The sequence below is a fragment of the Amblyomma mixtum genome, chromosome 3, assembly GCF_055824585.1.
Source record: "Amblyomma mixtum isolate Tamu chromosome 3, ASM5582458v1, whole genome shotgun sequence".
Lineage (NCBI taxonomy): Eukaryota > Metazoa > Arthropoda > Arachnida > Ixodida > Ixodidae > Amblyomma > Amblyomma mixtum.
The window spans coordinates 374,095,429-374,113,008 of record NC_143014.1 but is presented as its reverse complement, the minus strand read 5'-3'; the positions used below and the strand labels follow the sequence as shown (position 1 = coordinate 374,113,008).

The window sequence follows — 17,580 nt, the reverse complement described above, 5'->3', positions numbered from 1 at the left end:
ACGGCCTCGAGTCTACTCTGTTTCCGCCTATTCTCAAAGCGTGGGCATGGTAACTGGAGCCGCGATTATTCCGCCCTCTACTAGTGTCTCGTGTGTCTCGTGGATACTGACGCTACTGACTTCGAAGAGTATTCAGTGTGTGTTGGCACTTCACGGCAGCCGAGCTTTTTGCTAACCACGTGCAATACACCAGTAGGCCACAGCAATAATAATAATAACAATACTGACTACTTTGATCAGTGATGAAGAAGAGTGTGTGTAAAAGCCGCTTGAGAAACAAGCTGCTCGACTCAAGCTCCCAGCCTAGTTTACACGGCAGGTAGTAACGGCGAAGAAAGGTTCACAACAGTTCATATTTGCATGAAATGTTAACAAAAAGACGTCAACGCCGAAAAAAGCAACATTCAAGATAACACATTTACTTTCTAAACAATGATTGGAGAAGCCCGACTCGTGCCTACCTTGGAGCATAGGCGCAACGGCGGTACCTCGTGCCTGTTCCGGAGCTTGTTGTGGGTGCGCAGGCACTCCTGGACGAATTCACTGTTGCTGAACTCGGCCACACCTTCTCCTTCCGTGCGCCGCACCTTGAGCGACCGGGCCAGCAGAACCTGAGCGTCGCACGCACGCACCATCACTGCAGCTCATAATGCGCGTTACGCGCCCCGCGAAGCACACTCCTCACTGGAAGCTAGATGCATGAGCGCTACACCGAGTGCAACTGCGTGCAAGTATCTCTCAAACGTTCAGAGACAGCAAGACGGTTGTAAGCCGGAATAAGGGAGGTCCTTATTCTTCTTGGCATGTTTAAGTTGTCATTAAGGCAAGGTGCTCAAGTGCGTGCAGAAACGCCTTCATCACTCGAACTGCGAGTAAATATGCACGACTGCGTAGATAGGCCCGCGATCTAATCCCAATGCACCTTACCACCCGACAACCGCCATCCAAGACCGCGCCTGCTAAATCTTTCTGTGCACATATGCATCTTCATTGCCTCTTACACCGCTATTCAACTCATGCTCAATCACACGCACTGGTGCAGACACGATTTTTATTAATGCGAAATCATTAGACGACCACGTTGACGCCGGAAGTGCCCGCAGAATGTGTCGCCGGAAGTTGGTCCCCTGTGAAGTCATCGGACATATTACGTCATGAGACATTAGAATTAAATAAGAAAATTGGGGTGTAGGTGGGCATCAAACCCGCGCCGCCGGCGTGCGAGATAACGTGACAGGATGACTTCACACCCGCGCTAAGTCACAATCGCTGCCACGTGCAGACAGGAGGAGAGAGAGAGAAAAAAACTTTATTATGGCAAGTGTGTTTAGACCCCCCTTGGGTCCCTGGACCACCGCACGGTCCCACTCTGCGTCGGAACGTTCATGTGGTGTTTGTTCATGACGTCGGCACCCCGAAGCACCGCAGACAGGAGGAACGATGAAAAGAGGCGCACGGCGCAAAACCGCGCCCGCCGAAGCGACGACGCTGGTTTAAGGAACAGACATCACAGGTGCATACGAAATCCCAGCTATGTCACAACAGGTTGACCTCAATGTGGTGGCAGTACTCCCGAATAGAATCGCCAAAGTTTTAAGCAACCATTCATCGTACAGCATTCCGGGTGGTGTCTTAGCACTTCTCCTTGCATATAGCTTACATATTTTAGTCAAGTTGCGGGCTATTGCGACAGGTGTTCGGACCGATGACATATGCACCTTCAATTGCATGCTTTCCGAGACTGCGTTTTCAATTAAGGTGCGGTTGGGGTGCCCACAGAGATGTCGAGATGTGAAATTTGAGGCTAGCTTGCGACAGGGGTTCGGACCGATGACATATGCACCTTCTGTTGCATGCTTTAAGGCGCAGTTGAGATGTCCACCAAGAGGTTGAGATTTAAGAGCTACGGCGCCCTTTCCTCAAAACGCATGATTTCGCATTTCTCCTCGTAAGCAGACTTAAATGCCCTGAGAATTTTTTTGTCTACGCGACGGCTCAACAGAAACCCCATCTGTATTGCCTGTCGATGGCCTTCCTATCAATCGTCTCAGATCACGGCGCGCGCTTTCCATGCTCTGGAGGAATGGGCTGACGCATTTTCAGTACTATGCTGAGACCGGCGTCCGTCAATAAAAGCACTGAAGCCGTGTATTTCAAAGTATCCGCTGTTTTTTTTTTTTGCTTTTATTATATTGCAGCTCGTCGAACTGAACGGCGGCCACTCTCTTGGGCACGGTTACGCGCGCGTGTCGTTCGCTCAAAACACGATTAGGAGCACTGGAATATGGTAGCGCATGAGCGCAGTCACGTGTTTTTTTTTCATATTCCGCGGGCATTCTTTAAATGCCAGAAATAAAGGACCACATAGGAGGCACTACGCTACAAAAAAAATGGATAGGTTCTTTCTGAACCCTCTCTACAATTTAAAGAAATGCACGTGACCCTAAATAGAATATCAGAAAAATTACATAATTATTCTTAACTAAAAATACTCAGAAAGTGCTCTGACGAGCGCCACACGAAGAGAAACAATATTTATTGCTTTCACCAAGCTCCAGGACGCCACTTTCTTTAAATGCTTGGTTCAAATTGCGGGAAACACCCGTGGACCATTTTAGCCAGCCTGTACAAATGGCGCTGCCATTTTTATGGAAACATTGGACACCGAGGGCCATTGTTGGCTGTGAACGGAGTGGCGACAGCAGTATGAGTGGCATAATGGACAACAAGGACTATTACTGGAAATGTAACGGAGTGTCACTGCCATAAATTATGAGGTGCACTTAAGTCTCCTTACGTGCTAAAATGCGAAAGCTGTGTGTGATCCGCTACCAACGTCATCTGCTGGGCCAGTGCCGTACATAGCGAGGGGGATTTTCAGTGAGTGCCGCCCAATGGCGTTACGCCTGCAAGCCAAGCACGGAGGAAATTTACCGGAAACGGAGGGAATTTATTACTCGCTTCAATTCGACATCTGTAATTAACATGCTCACAATTACTCACGTAGGCCTCAGTTCATATCTGGAAGATACGTTTTTAAGGATTGTGCATTCACTACACACGCCTTTAGTCAGCCTCAAACGTCCAAGTGTCATGTTCCTGTCTCCAAACTTAGTGGTTTCTTAAAATTTTACTGAGCGATCCTCTTTACTCAACTTTATGCAGGAAGTTTGTGCTTCTCTGGGCTTTTTGACAGTTCGATTCTCTAACTAGTACTTATTTTCTGTTTCGCGTAATAGTATGTACAGAGATTTGATAGCGATGCTTTTACTGCCGCCATTTTATCGTTCTGTGTACTTTGGCCCTAAGGGTAATAATGTATTAACGCGAGTGTGCAAGATGCCGATCCCTCCTTGCACCAAAGCAATTTTCTACAAATTACACACCGAAGCTCTCACCAAGGATGCCATTTTGTTTTGGGATGTGTTCCAGAAGACGCTAAAGGAAGTCTTTATTTTATATTCCTACAGTGTACGTTACCAGGCGCCTACTCAACCTGATTACAAGCGATATGACATGTTTTTCCTCACTGGACTTCATAATGAAGCCTGGAGAAAACGTGCATGCTGTACCGCAACCCTGAACCTGTTGTTTCGCTACGCATATCCAGGCATAACTGAGTTAAGCTACGGCCATTTTTTTCTTGTCTAGTTTTACTTTATTTTTGAGAGAAAATAGATATTTTTAGATAGCAGATAAATCAGAAGAACCTAGAAGAAAGACAACCACATGTTGCCGATGGGATTCGCTCAGCCAGAAGTCATTTCAGTCGAATAATGCTCCAATTCAAGGACATGTATGTTGAAAAGGACTTGCTACCAGACTGGTTTCCACTGTTGATGCGGTGTCTCTCTTTGCCTGGGTTTCCGCTGTGTTGCTTTCAGTCAAGCTAGTGGAGTGCTGTCACTAACTTCGCACTTTGCAAATAATCTGTATGTATCCGCTTTCTGTCCATACGTAACCTCGTGTAGTAAATACCATGTTCGAAAAAAAAGTGTCGTGGCAGCGTCGCCGTCTCGCACGCCGGCGGCCCGGATTCGATCCCACCTACACCCCAATTTTATTTCCTTAATACTTTAATTACTATACAAGTGCGGACACTTTTGCGGACAGCCTCTGTCTACAACTTCCGTCCACGCCACCCACGAGCCAAGCAAGGTTTTCGCCTTAATATGCAGAAAATAATGGTCAACTAAGGCAATTGTTAGGCGTGTGATGAAGAGGCTGTGCCAATACTGGCAGAACAGCGGACAAGTTGGTTCATTAGGGCAACCTACAGATAACGGCGTTGTCCACATAGGGGACTCATAGGCGAGGTCGGGCCATCATTTCAACTGGTAGAGAGAGTCATTGCCTACATTGGAAATACAGTGCCGGCGCTGCTCACTTATAGGACCTGCCCTTGGCAACAAATTTTCAACATTGGGCCGATGCCCTGTGCCGCTCCGAGTCTAGCGTTTGAGCGTGCCAGTCAGCCCTTTTTTTCCGCTCCTTTCGACCTCTAAATAACTATGCAAGCTGTCTCACAGGTGGATTCGCGATTATAATTATTTTTTTTTCCAGACACGGATTTTTTATGCAAAGCATATTACTAGAGCTACACTACAGCCCGTCGAGCGCGGCGGTGGAGCTACCATTGACCTTTAGCGTGACCACGTGACACCACGTGACAACATGACGTCACAGCAGAGGAGCGATGGGCTGCCGGCTCGCGCGGTCGGCCGCGGCGGTGGAGGCTCCACATCAGAGGCGTGGCGGCTGACCACGTGACAACATGACCTCACAGCAGAGGAGAGATGGGCTGCCGGCTCGCGCGATCGGCCGCGGCGGTGGAGGCTCCACATCAGAGGCGCTGCAGCTGACCACGTGACGCTACAGCAGCGGTATAAAGCTGAGCTTGCCTCGCTCTCCGGGCACTTACGAGGCGGCCAGGTGTTGGGATGCCGCCTAGAAGCAGGGCTGATTTGAACGAGAAGCGAAAGCTTCAGCGTGCCACAGAGACCGATGAAGAGCGGGATGAACGTCAGCCAAGGAAAGCCATGTATTACCAAGCCTAGCCATCAATATGCTTCGCATCTGACTAGGCTTAACCTTAGCTAAGCCTCAGCCATTTTTTTAATTGCGCACCTCTCGGCGCCTTCCTGGTATTCACTGCTGCGGGCCTACCGGCGTCCCACGAGCGACGCTGAACGAAATATGCGGAAATGAAGGCGTGCTTTCGTGATGGTAGAATATCGAAACATCTGTGGTGAGTGTGGCGATATAACTGCGTGAAACGCGTGCCTTCGAAATAAACGCTTAGTTTAGCTAAGCGCGTGTTTCTAGCTCGACGGGGAAGTTTCCCAAATCGTGGGAGACGAGATAGGCTATTTTCTTTCACAGTTTAGCGCTTGTCCGTGTTTGCAACCCTATCTTCGTGTCTCTGAACGCTGTCAAGTATGAAGGTGCAGCAAACGAATTGACGCGCGCCGCGCTCTCACCCTGTAGATGAAGGTCGGCGAAGGGTAGTGAAGATGGCAGCCCAAGTCCCTCGACGGCCTCCTCTCCTGGTCCGCGTACGGCGACGGCGGAGGAGTTTCATCGTCCCTGGGAGAACGGGCCATTCGCAGCTTTTCCAGGAAGTACTCCATGCTGTCAGGGAAAGGAAATTTAGTGGGCTATGAGGAACGAGACTAGGTGGGAGTCATAATCAAAAATACTGCTGTCAGTGATGGGCGCTCAGGTCAAGGAGCCATCGTTTTCTCCCAAGTCGAGCAAAACTTCAAATCTATCGTACCTTATTTTCAGTTCACAAAAACTACTATGCACTGAGTTAGGCCATGACCACCGAATATATTTAAACTCATTCTGCTCGTTCAAAAGAAAGTGGCGCATGATTTGCACTTACCCAAACCATCGTTACTCAATACAACACGACCGTTAAACGAATTTAAGAGTTACGTCTTGAGTCATTCAGTCAATCGATCGAACAATCAATCAGTCAAGCAACCAAGAAAGCAAGCAATCATTATATCAGTCAAAGTACAGCGAAAAACAGTGACTGAATAAAAGGCAGCTTCACTCCAGCTTGATTCACCTTCAGTCACCCATCAACAGTGACGTGCAATACGTTGCACGCGAATACAAAAAGTAGATTGATTCTTTGCGATGAGAAAAAATGGCGGAAAAAATATGCATCTTCAGAAACACGGAAAATAACAGAATCGAGATAATACACGAATTCTTTGGGTAGTGGCAGCGGCATGTAGTGTTTATATGAGCAGCTCATTTTTTGTTATCACAATGATTTAGTGTTGCTGGTAACCTATACTGAGTGGTCTTTCTACCGTAATTAGCTCGTGGCGATGACCAACGAAGTCTGCTGGTGAAAAAAGCAGTAGTTTCTCAAAAGGTTTTTGATGCACAAAATAAAAATATATATCTAAACTAAATTTAAGAGCACTTTTATAAGTGCAAAAACTTTAAACACACTGATATCTTGTGCCTTAACAATTCTGTCCACGAAACAATGATGCTGTATGCTCAAGAATGATGCATTTTCGACTATTTTCTCGTTAATCGCTCTTAGTATGCCTGTTTTGACCGTCGCAATTATCCCTCAACTGAAGTAACACCAGACGTGCCCCAAGGCTGCACTTTAGGGTCATTTTTTTCTGATATTTTAACAATTTTCCAAGTTGCGTCTCTTGCATCCACTTATACGCTGACGACTGTGCTAGTTAAAGCGAAGTTCTGAATGATGATGATATACTAATTCTGCACTTGTGTCCGATGTAAGTAACGTGCACGAAATGGCATATAGAACTCAACGTTAAGAAATGTAAAATAATGCCTGTCTCTCGACAAGGGTAACGTTCCCCGGTGTACACACTCAATAACACTCCATTTCAGCCCGTGTCATCTTACGGATACCTTGGCCTAACCATTCATTCATTAGTTATTTACGGATATTGCCCGCCCTTTGTGGGGCTTTTACAGGAGTGGAAACAATAAGAAAAATGTAAGAACCAGTTATACACCCTAATGGAAGCATTAAAAATAGATATGCAAACAATACATACTGTTAACAACGCTTCGACGTAGTTTTTTTTTTTTTAACTAGTGACGCCGAAACGCGGACACACTTGCTAACATTCCTTGATCACGACAGTATGAATGCTGGATGACTTCAAAAATGAAACGAACTCATTAGCTGGGAAAAACAAGAACGTCGGTGATTATTTTTAGGAAGGCTTCGACGGACGTCGACAGCAGCGTTAGATACGGAATTCCACTCACTTGTCGCTCTTCGGGAAAAAAAACTTTACTTGAAACGACCAGCGCGAAGAGAAGGAGATGGAATAAACATCGAATGACAGTGCCGTGATGTGTCGTTAGACCGAATGTCAAAAACATTGGGATTTGTCGATATTAACCAGATTGTGTATAATTAGGTTCAAGTACTTTAGCCTTTCGTGCTTTGTTTGCGACTCTAATGACGGAAACCCAAGACCACCCTGTGAACTGAGATCGAAAGTGAGACATAATGTAGGTATTTATTAACTATGAATATAGCAGCCAGTCGCTGCACCTTTTCCACCTTTGAGCAATCATTTTTCGTGTATTGGTCTCAGAAAGGCTTCGCGTATAATATTATCGGTCTAATCAATGTTTTATATGCTAGTCATTTTATTTGAGGGGTTGCATGATATATGTTCCGCCTTTCGAGCACTTAAAATATATCTGTGCGCTCCATCGAAGACCGGGCGTAGATATAAGGCCGAAGCACTCATGTTGAATTGTATTTCGGATTGCTGGTTTTATATGTTATAGGCAAAATTGAGGTTATTTTTTTCCTAGTTACTGACATAAGAAGCGGCTTCGTCGGGTTTAGGACCGTTTGCCGTTCACCGCACATTTTTTTTTTACTTTTTAAAGTTCTAGTTTAGTTTTGCCTGATCCTTTTGTGTTTTGATGGTGTTATAAATTATGCATTCGTCTGCAAAAAGTCTGGCTGGTACATCAATGTTTTCAGGGAGATCTTTAATAAAAAAGAAATAACAAAGGGCCCAGAACACAGCCTTGGGGGACCCCTGAGGCTATGCAAGAGAGGGTATATTTACTTTCTCCTGACTGAACATACCTCTCGCGGCCTTGGAAATATGAGACGAACCACTTTGTGACGTACTTGTTCCTAAATGCAGCCATAATTTTTTATATTAACTATGCGTGTGATACTTTATCAAAGACCCTAGAAAATTTCATAAAAATAATATCTGGCCACATCAGTTGAGTATTTTGGAAAGGTTATGTATTAATTCAATCAGCTGAGTGGTTGCAGATAAACCTTTCTGGAAGCCATGCTGGATTCTAGGTAAAAAAATTATAATTGTGCAGGTAAAACTGGAGGTGATTTGATACTATGTGCGCTCGAGTACTTTACAGCAAGTACTTATGAGTGAGACTGGACGATAATTAGCTTCGTCTACTGTTTTGCCGCTTTTAAATATCGGCATAACTTTTGCCAGCTACCAAGCACAAGGAAACAAGCCATTGCTGATTAAGGACTGGAAAATAAGAGTAACATATTTTGAATTCCATTCGGCGTATCGGTATAGGAACTCATTTCGGATGCCGCCGGGTCCTTGCATTTTTTTGTTTTAATGTTAAGGAAGAGGTTCAATACACCTAGTCCCGTGATAATGCCGCCTAGAACTGGTCTGGATTTAGCCGACAGATTAATAAACCTTCAAAATTTTTCGGGCGACTCGGTTTGCAAATTGCATAAAGTAACTTTCAAAAACATATAGATGTTTTATGTCTCTACTAGGTGATTACGAATACTGACATTTCCGAATACGAATCTAATACGAATATGAAGGATAAAATGGCTTCGAATATCGCATCGAATGTCTGTTCAGTAATAAAAATATATTTAGGAAAATGAGCAGCAAATGTTGCCTTAATTTTTCAAAACAGACTATGCTATTTGCAGCTTAAATAAACAAACTGGACTGCCTTAGCATCGCATAAGAGATATTACTTGCGCAGAAATTTATGCCTAACGATAGCCTAACAATATCCAACCTGTAATGAGTACATGCAAAATGAAATCCACAAAAGGAAAAAACCGGCAACAAAAATTAATATGATGGCTAGTAAAACCTCATAATTCTTAGTTTAAGGGGCAGAAACAAATGCCTGGGTTATCACAAGGTCGATTTATAAAGTGCCCTGCGGCCGCTGAAAAACAAAGCATGCACGCAAAAAACACGCGTCTCCTTGCTGTGATTTTTGCGATTGCTTGCTGTTCCGGTAAGAAATGAAATCTTTACAAAGTTGAGTTTCTTGCGCATACACAGATGTGATTTCGGGAAATGAGAATCTTTTCTTGGGTGTCTATAAAACTTCAGTTGATGTCTTGCGTGTGTCACGTCTATTTCTCTGTCTGTGTCCGGTGTTTTATTCGCGCTAGCTAACAAGTCGCAGCCAGTGTCCCAGCACCAACTATAGAACACCTTTCTTGTTTAGTCGCTATCCTTTCTAGTACATTGGGCCATGTTACCCTTTCCCACCTCCTTTCTTGTGACCCTTCTGCAACCTTTGTGAGCTGATTGCCATCCCAACGTGCCGAGCCTGGATCGTCACCTTCGAGCTCAACAACCGCCTGGTGCCTTTGGAAGTTCAAGCCTTGTTTGCTTCTTGGGGGCCTTCGTTTCAACATGCACGACGCATCGGCAAGATTGTGCACCGTCAAGCTATTGCAAGATAATGCATAAAGTACAGTCTTTGCCAAAAGTAATCGAGCAACAGGTTTTTGCTTCTCAACCGCATAACGGAGCATTTATGGCACCCTTTAGGACCGAAAGGTGTCAGAAATTGAGGACAAGGGCTCACCTGACTCTTTACAGATTCATAGCTTAAGGGCTGCCATGAGTGCTTCGCTACGCGGCTGAGAAACAAACCACCTGTGCCGGGTTACTTTTGGCAAAGACTGTACGTCCAGATAAAATAATTTCATGCATGCCTACGTGTCGTCAATTCGTCGCAAGTGAGTCCACAATATGACTGGGAAGTGGTGCTGAGGACAAGAACCCGTGAGGCTTCAAATATGTGCGGATTTCGGTGGGAGCAATGCCTGCCGACCCTAATATCTTGCAAAAATTCTACTAGAAAAGTGCCCGCCATTACTGCACAGCTAGCTGGCATTGAACAGCAAGGGCTACCTCATAAAGTAGAAGGTGTGTTAAAACTCTGGCGAAAGTTTTGCATTGAACCGGAGGAGACTCCTGTTTCTCTTGTAGGTATAGTGAGGAGTATAGCGAGCCGTACTATAGTAACGAAAAGAGCAACGTGTGTGTCTCGGAAACCGTCGATTGCCTCCCTTCAAAAACACAAAAATCTGGTCCAACTTCGGCGGCAAAAGCTACGGTAGAATATCTGAAAGAGAAGGAACGCACGTTGCTCGTTTCTGATGAAGAAGGAGTTTTGTGGTTATGCCTAGGCATATATTCAGCAAAAACATCTGCGCAGCTGTTTGTAAAACTTTCGACTGAGCAAAGTGTGTTCCCGCCAAAGCTAAGAAAAGAGCCCTAGCATTGTGTAATGAAAAGAACTTGGACAGCCTGAGGAAAAGTGTAACAGGTGCTCAAAGAGACAAGCTAAGTTTGTTTTTCTCTATCCAGACGCATAACGAGAGGGTACCTCTAAGGGTAATCGTCACTGAGCAAGACTGCTGGCAGGGTGAACTCTCAAAGTTCCTGCAAAAGCGCCTTAACCTGTTGTCTTCGGAAGACCCCTTCTTGCAAGAAACTCCAATGAGGTCATTGACTTCCTTTCCACACTTGAGCTCGATGCTGACATGTTTTATGCCTTTTCGGTGGATGTGGAGGAACTTTTCTACTCCATGCCTGAGAGCGAACTCTGTACTCCTGTAAAAGAGTGCATTGAAACCCAAGGCCCAGTCACCTTCGAGACTTCGTCAGGCTTATCTAATGACAACTTCGTGGAATTACGTAGCTTTTACCTTTCTTCTACTCTTCTGGATTTCAACGATGGCGATAACGTGCAAAGGCAAGGTATTTGTATTGGTTCTTGCATTGCGCCTGTTTTAAGTGCACTTCTTTTTAGCTGCTGCTGACTAAGAAATCTCTTCGCGCCGTGACAAGACTTTCGTCACAAAGATTTTTAGACATGTGGATGATTATCTTGTTTTGTTGGAAGGAGTGGCGCCTCAGGGAAGAGAAGGCAGTGTAGAGAGTATTTCTAACCTCTTTTAAGAGTGTGGAAAGGGTTTGAAAAATATCCGTAAGATTCCTGTTTAGGGTTCCTTGCAATACCGTGACCTTAATAGTAATAAAACATCAGCTTTATTACTAGTTCTCTATGCTGGACACATTTTCCTCGCTCGAAAGAAGCCAATTCTAACTACAATTCAGCCCATTCGGAAGTAGTCAAGAGAAGAATAGCTTTGAGCTCCTTAAGAACCGCACTTCAGATATCTTGTGTTCGCGATGTGAACTTGAGTCAGCAGCAGGTTCTGCGCCTGCGCGGCGCCGGATTTACAGATAGCAAGCTCACGTCCGTCGCCGAGAGCCTGATTATAGAGGACAGACATGGGCACAAAACAACAGAGTATAGTAGTCCCACTTCCCAGGGACGTCCCGTCGCTGTGCATTACATGCACTTGTCCCAACGCCTCAAGAAGGTGGCGGGAGAGCAGCGTTCGGGTCGTTTTTTCGGCACCGCTAAAGATGTCAAGGATGTGCCGAATGGTTAATAGCACCTGCCAAGTGGCACCTGCTGTATTAGGCACGCAACGCAGTTTGTAAACTGCAGCGTTGGAGTGGTTTACCTTATTCCACTTTCCTGTGGAAAGTGTCCTATAGGCCAGTCGGGCCAGTGCTTCACTGAAAGACTCAGGAAGCACAGGACAACACTTTGTGCTCTGATGGCTGCAGGCCATTTGGCTGTCCTTTGCGGCAACTGCAAAATCATCAAAAAAGGTGAAAAAGAAGTGCACCACTCTTTTTCAGCGCATTTGAGTGCTGAAGCGGCTCCACAAAGCAGGCTGACAGAGAGATATTTGAAGCTTTTTGCCGTAAACAGTCCTTCATTGCCCTCACTAGAAAAGGGTTGTCATACATGGCAAAAAACACTTGTGACACCTTGCTGTGATATTTGTAATTACTTGCTATTCCGGTAAAAAAGAAAACCTTTACAAAGTTTCTTGCAGATTCGCAGATATGATTTGGCGAATTTAGATCTTTTCTTGAATGTGTATTAAACTTCAGTTGTTGTGTATCCCATTTGTTTCTCTATCTCTGTCCGCTGTTTTATTCGCGCTAGCTAATGTGTCACAGGCAGTGTCCCAGCACGAACTAGCCCAACGTTCTTGTTTTTAAATCCATAGCCATAAGGTCACGACCAAATCTGGCACGAATGCACAAGTACTACCGCGCGAAAATTTGGCCCGAATGCTCAAGCACGTGATTTGAACTTGCCGCCATTGCAGCAGACAACGCGCCTATTCGCATCCATTGCTTAAGCAATGCTGCGCATTCGCAGAGAGCTGTTCGAGTGAATTTCAGTGACAAAAAGCCCTCTCACAAAACGCGGGAAGTACACACAGTTTGTTATTGTTGCCATAAAATAAGGAACCTAAAAGCCATTGAATTTCGCATGGTACGTTGTTTATACTACTAATTACTGCATTTTACCTATGCTGGCGTAAATAAAAGTCCACGCAACCATCCGCCCGTCCTCCATCTATCCGTCCATCGATCCATCCATCCGTGCGGTCATCTATCTATACGCCCGTCCGGTAATCCATCCATCCGTCCGCCCACCCGTCCGGTCATCCATCCGTCGGTACGTCCGCCCGTCTGGTCATTCATCCGTCCGTACGTCCGTCCGGACATCCATCCGTCCGTACGTCCGTCCGGTCATCCATCCGGGCATTCATCCGTCTGTACGTTCGTCCGTCCGGTCATCCATCCGTCCGTCCGTAAGTCCGTCCGGTTATTAATCCGTCAGTACGTTCGTCCGGTCATCCATCCGTCCGTACATTCGCTCGTCCGGTCATTCATCTGTCCGTACGTCCGTTGGGACATCCATCCGTCCGTCCACCCGTCCGTCCGGTCATCCATCCGTCCGTACGTCCGGTAATTCATCCGTCCGGTCATATATCCATCAGTCCGTCCGTCCATCCGGTCATCCATCCGTCCGTCCGTAAGTCCGTCCGGTCATTAATTCGTCAGTACGTTCGTCCGCTCGTCCGGTCATTCATCTGTCCGCACGTCCGTTGGGACATCCATCCGTCCGTCCGCCCGTCCGTCCGGTAATTCATCCGTCCGTACGCCCGTCCATCCGGTCATCTATCCATCAGTCCGTCCGTCCGTCTGGTCATTCATCCGTACTTACGTCTATCCGTCCGATCATCCATCCGTCCGTCCGTAAGTCCGTCCGGTCTTTAATCCGTCAGTACGTTCGTCCGGTCATCCATCCGTCCGTACATCCGCTCGTCCGGTCATTAATCCGTCAGTACGTTCGTCCGGTCATCCATCCGTCCGTACATCCGCTCGTCCGGTCATCCATCCGTCCGTACGTCCGTCCGTCCAGTCATCCATCTATTCGTCCGTAAGTCCGTCCGGTCATTAATCCGCCAATACGTTCGTCCGGTCATTCATCCGTCCGTACGTCCGTCCGTCCGGTCATTCATCCGTCCGTACGCCCGTCCGTCCGGTCATTCATCCGTACATACGTCCGTCCGTCCGGTCATCCATCCGTCCGTACATCCGCTCGTCCGGTCATTCATCCGTCCATACTTCCGTCCGGTCATCCATCCGTACGTACGGCCGTCCAGTCATCGATCCATCCATCCGTCCATAAGTCCGTCCGGTCATTCAACTGTGCGCACTTCCGCTCGTCCGGCCATTCATCCATCCATCCGCCTGTCCGGTTATCCATCCGTCTGTACGTCTGTCCATCCGGTCATTCATCTGTCCGTTCGTCCGTCCGGTCATCCATCCGTCCGTCCCAACTATCTATCCGTTCCGTTCATCCATCCATCCATGCAGACGCAACCGGACTTAATCTAAATATTTCATGAGTACAAACCGGAAGGGCCGACACGGGTTTCATGCCTTTGTGCGCCGGCGAGGGTATATCGTGGAGGCACCGACCACCCTGGGCGTCAGGGACGTTTTGCTCAGCCGGTGCAAACGCTCTCTCTTCCACGGGGAGGAGGCCAGCGGCCGCATCCGGCGATGGCGCACAAGGAGATGGCAGACGACCCCATTGGATCCAGATGCGGCGACGTCATCAGCTCCGTCCCATCACAAAAACCCCTTTTTATGAAACTTTAAACCAAAAATAGTGTATTTTTTCTACTTCAGCCTATGCAGCGTCCTTAGAACAGATTTGAGAAAGGAATTCAGTTTACCTTATTTCCGATTAACGCCATCGTGAGAAGGTGGAAATACTTTTTGGTCAAAACAGTGCTTGCTCAAGTCGGAACAAAGGTAGGGAAACAACTGCCCTGCGTAAGTCGTGCATAAGCAGCGTTCTGATCAAAACAGTGTCACTGTTGACTCTGTTAAAGCACTAAAAATAACTCCGCAGATATAAGAGATAGCGAGCACAATGGAGGCTGGCCCGCATCGTTAAAATTATGACGACCTTGAAACAAATTAGACAGCTAATGGACTTTTATATTCTAAAAGGGGACAAAAATGAGGTAAAGGAATCTCCGCAACACGCTGTATTTCCTAAGGAAATGTGACGTCAGTAGCAGGATTATCTGAGGCCAGGCCTTGTCATCATCGACGTCACGAGTTTCAGTTCTTCACTCCAACCCTCTCAACAGAAAATGCGTCTTTTGATGCCGAACAAATACCACGATAGCCAAAGAGAACTTCTGTTTTCACAGTGAACGAAAATTGGGTGGAGTCGTCCTGCAGTAATCCTTGAAAGCACATATGCTGGCCATTCCCGCCCGGAGAGCAAGTGGTCACGGAGCCAGCAGCTTTGTAGTGGACGCGCTTTGACCTTTCCAGCGCAGCTTCCTTTCCTTCCCCATTCTTCGCATTTTGCGTAAAAACCGAGGGCAGCCCACGCGGGTCGCCTGTACTCTCTTCCTCCTTCCCCTTGGCGCCTTCTCGGTCGGCTGGGGTCGCTGTGCGTGTCCAGGTGCACGTTCACGCTCGGCGGCGCGCCTATTGATCGCCGCAGCTCTGCTGTGCTTTCGGGTCGCAGGAAGGCCGTGCGCATCTGGGCAGATCGTCCGCCAACTGAAAGGGAAGGCCAGTGGGGAACATCTCGTATACAGACCTCACTTTCAAGGCGCCTTTTCTTAAAGGGACACTGGTGTCATCTGGTTGTTCTCGGTGACAAGCTTCTTGTGGCTCTTTTCAGGCTCGTTCGGCAACAAAAGGCGCGTTTACTGCTGATAAATTTCCAGTTCAAAATGAAATATTTCTTCCCTGTGATTGTTTTCGACTTTTGACTTTGAGGGAGACTCTAGACAAGAACTTAAAGGTGTAGTATGGCAGCAGATATGCGTTAAAAAAAACAAAGCATTGGAGTAATCGCCTATGAAACGATCGCTCGAAGCGTTAATTGAATTTCATTTTCTTGATCATTTCTCACTCTTAAAACTCCATGTTCAGATTTTTTTTTTGTTTAGAACGCGGTCGATGCAGGCCAACTTTATTTCGTCCGCTGAGTCCCTTTAAGACCCCACGAAGCACCCGAGGCCTCATATCGAATGCGCGGTGCAATGAATCTTAAACGACGTCGCAACAGACTCAACTGGAAACGAAATAGCTGGAAACGGAGTTCAGATGTTAGGCGAAAACTGCTTAGAAAGCTCCTGTCGCTTCGACCTGACCTTACTTGGAGCCTCCTTTCCCCGAATTGCCGGTGGAAGAAAGCCGCCTACTCTGAAAGCCATCCTCACCCATCTCCACGTGAAGAACTGATGCCGCACGTCTGGGCTCGAGGGAACCCATAACAAGTTTTACGATAATGCCTTTAATTAACAAAAAAAAAGTAGTCCGTCAGAAAATTTTTAATTGCAAGTGTTTGAGGGCTGTAGACGTGGCTCCACATTAACTCATGCAGATTCCCGGCCAAAGATAAGAGCTGAGGCACGCTCCGAGGAGTTATGTGATGGCTGCCAGTCCACCCGTATGCCTGGAGTGTTATGTTTCGTTCGCGCTCACTGAGCTTCTTCGTCTTGGCTCGTGCTGAAACGGCCGTGCTATTGCGCTTATGCAGACGCGTGGACACTTTCTTCCAGTGTTGTTCACTAAGCGCATAAGCCACCAGACAAGAGCAGATCTTGATGTCGTCTAGCAACACTGGAACTGGCGTCCGTCCAAGCTGCCGTCATCTTCTGACCGCGTTCACTCGGCGCTCGCAGCTTGTCAGCGATCGCCACATGCGAGCGCTACGTGGGCCCGCAGTGAGATGAAGCGCTCGTCCAGGGCTAAGAGCGATGAAAGGACTCCCGAAGGTAGTTTCGAGCTGCGTTACTCTGAGGAATCACCAAGTCTTCAATAAGGGCCCTTCAATAAGAAAGCTTTCAAATTGCCATTAGTCGGCCTTGCCTCAATGAATCTTCCTTATGCAGTCATGAAGGTTTCAGAGTTTGGGCCTTGGTGTTTTGTTCAACGGAATCGCAATACAAAGTGTACGTTTTGACGGGTAACTTCGACGGGTTTGGACGGGTAACGTCTTGACGGGTAATTTCGCCTCCATCGACATTCAGCCGCCGCGGCCGGGATCCAAACCCGCATCTTTCGGGCCAGGAGCCGAGCGCCGTAACCACTGAGCCACAGCAGCGGGGACCAGGTCACTTCAGTTTTTCTCGAACATTGGCACGGATACGGGAAGAAGTACGACTGGTCCAGGCTTGCTGCAAATGTGAAGCGTTCCGTCAGAACTTGCCACGAGCGCCAACGTCGCAAGACACCGCTTACTGCACCAGTCGGACTACTGCAGCCTACTGATCGGCCACAAGTCCCATTCCACCACGTCGGCATGGACTTACTCGGCACATTTCCATAGTTCTCGCTGGGTAACTGTTAAATTGTAGGAGTCACCGACTATGTCAGCCGATACTGAAAGACCAAGGATCTTCCCCGTGGTACCACTGCTTAAATTGCTACATTCTTTATATCAAACATTATGCTTCATCACGGTGCACTCCTCGATCGCTTTAACTGAGAGGGGAACAGCACTAACCATTACACTTACGCAGAAGGTTAAGCGCCTGAGAGACACAGGTCGCAGAAAAACAACCGGTTACCAACCTCAAACGAACGGACTCACCAAACGGCTCAACAAGACGATCGCCGACGTGATTTCAGTGTATGCTAACGCGGACCATCGGAACTCTGATGCAGTACTTCCTTTCGTCTACTTCGCATATACTACTGCGATCTAAGGAACAACGCGCTTCGCTTCATTTCGTTTAGTGCAAGGTCGCGTAGCTAAGATCATGCTGGACACGACGCGGCTACCATAGTCCTAACCCCTTTGTTGCGGGTGCGGTCCAAATCACTAATATCGCCGAGGCCGCCCGCACAGGTGCGCCAC

The 17,580-nt window shown here is 47.2% G+C and overlaps 1 protein-coding gene across 5 annotated transcripts in view; it reads right to left on the bottom strand.

Annotated features, from left to right (window-relative positions):
* LOC149356798 (Golgi-associated plant pathogenesis-related protein 1-like) overlaps positions 1 to 17,580 on the bottom strand; it is a 137,176-nt gene that overhangs the window by 54,219 nt on the left and 65,377 nt on the right. For 2 of the 5 annotated variants that reach the window (XM_089584328.1, XM_089584329.1), the window contains 3 exons: positions 11,834 to 11,964; positions 5,481 to 5,631; positions 462 to 611 (listed from right to left, as the gene is read on the bottom strand). In XM_089584328.1, the coding sequence (XP_089440454.1) occupies positions 462 to 611; positions 5,481 to 5,630 (300 nt within the window). In that variant the 5' untranslated portion in view covers position 5,631; positions 11,834 to 11,964. The remainder of the gene's footprint in view (positions 1 to 461; positions 612 to 5,480; positions 5,632 to 11,833; positions 11,965 to 17,580) is intronic. The other 3 variants (XM_089584330.1, XM_089584327.1, XM_089584332.1) reach the window with 2 other exon arrangements.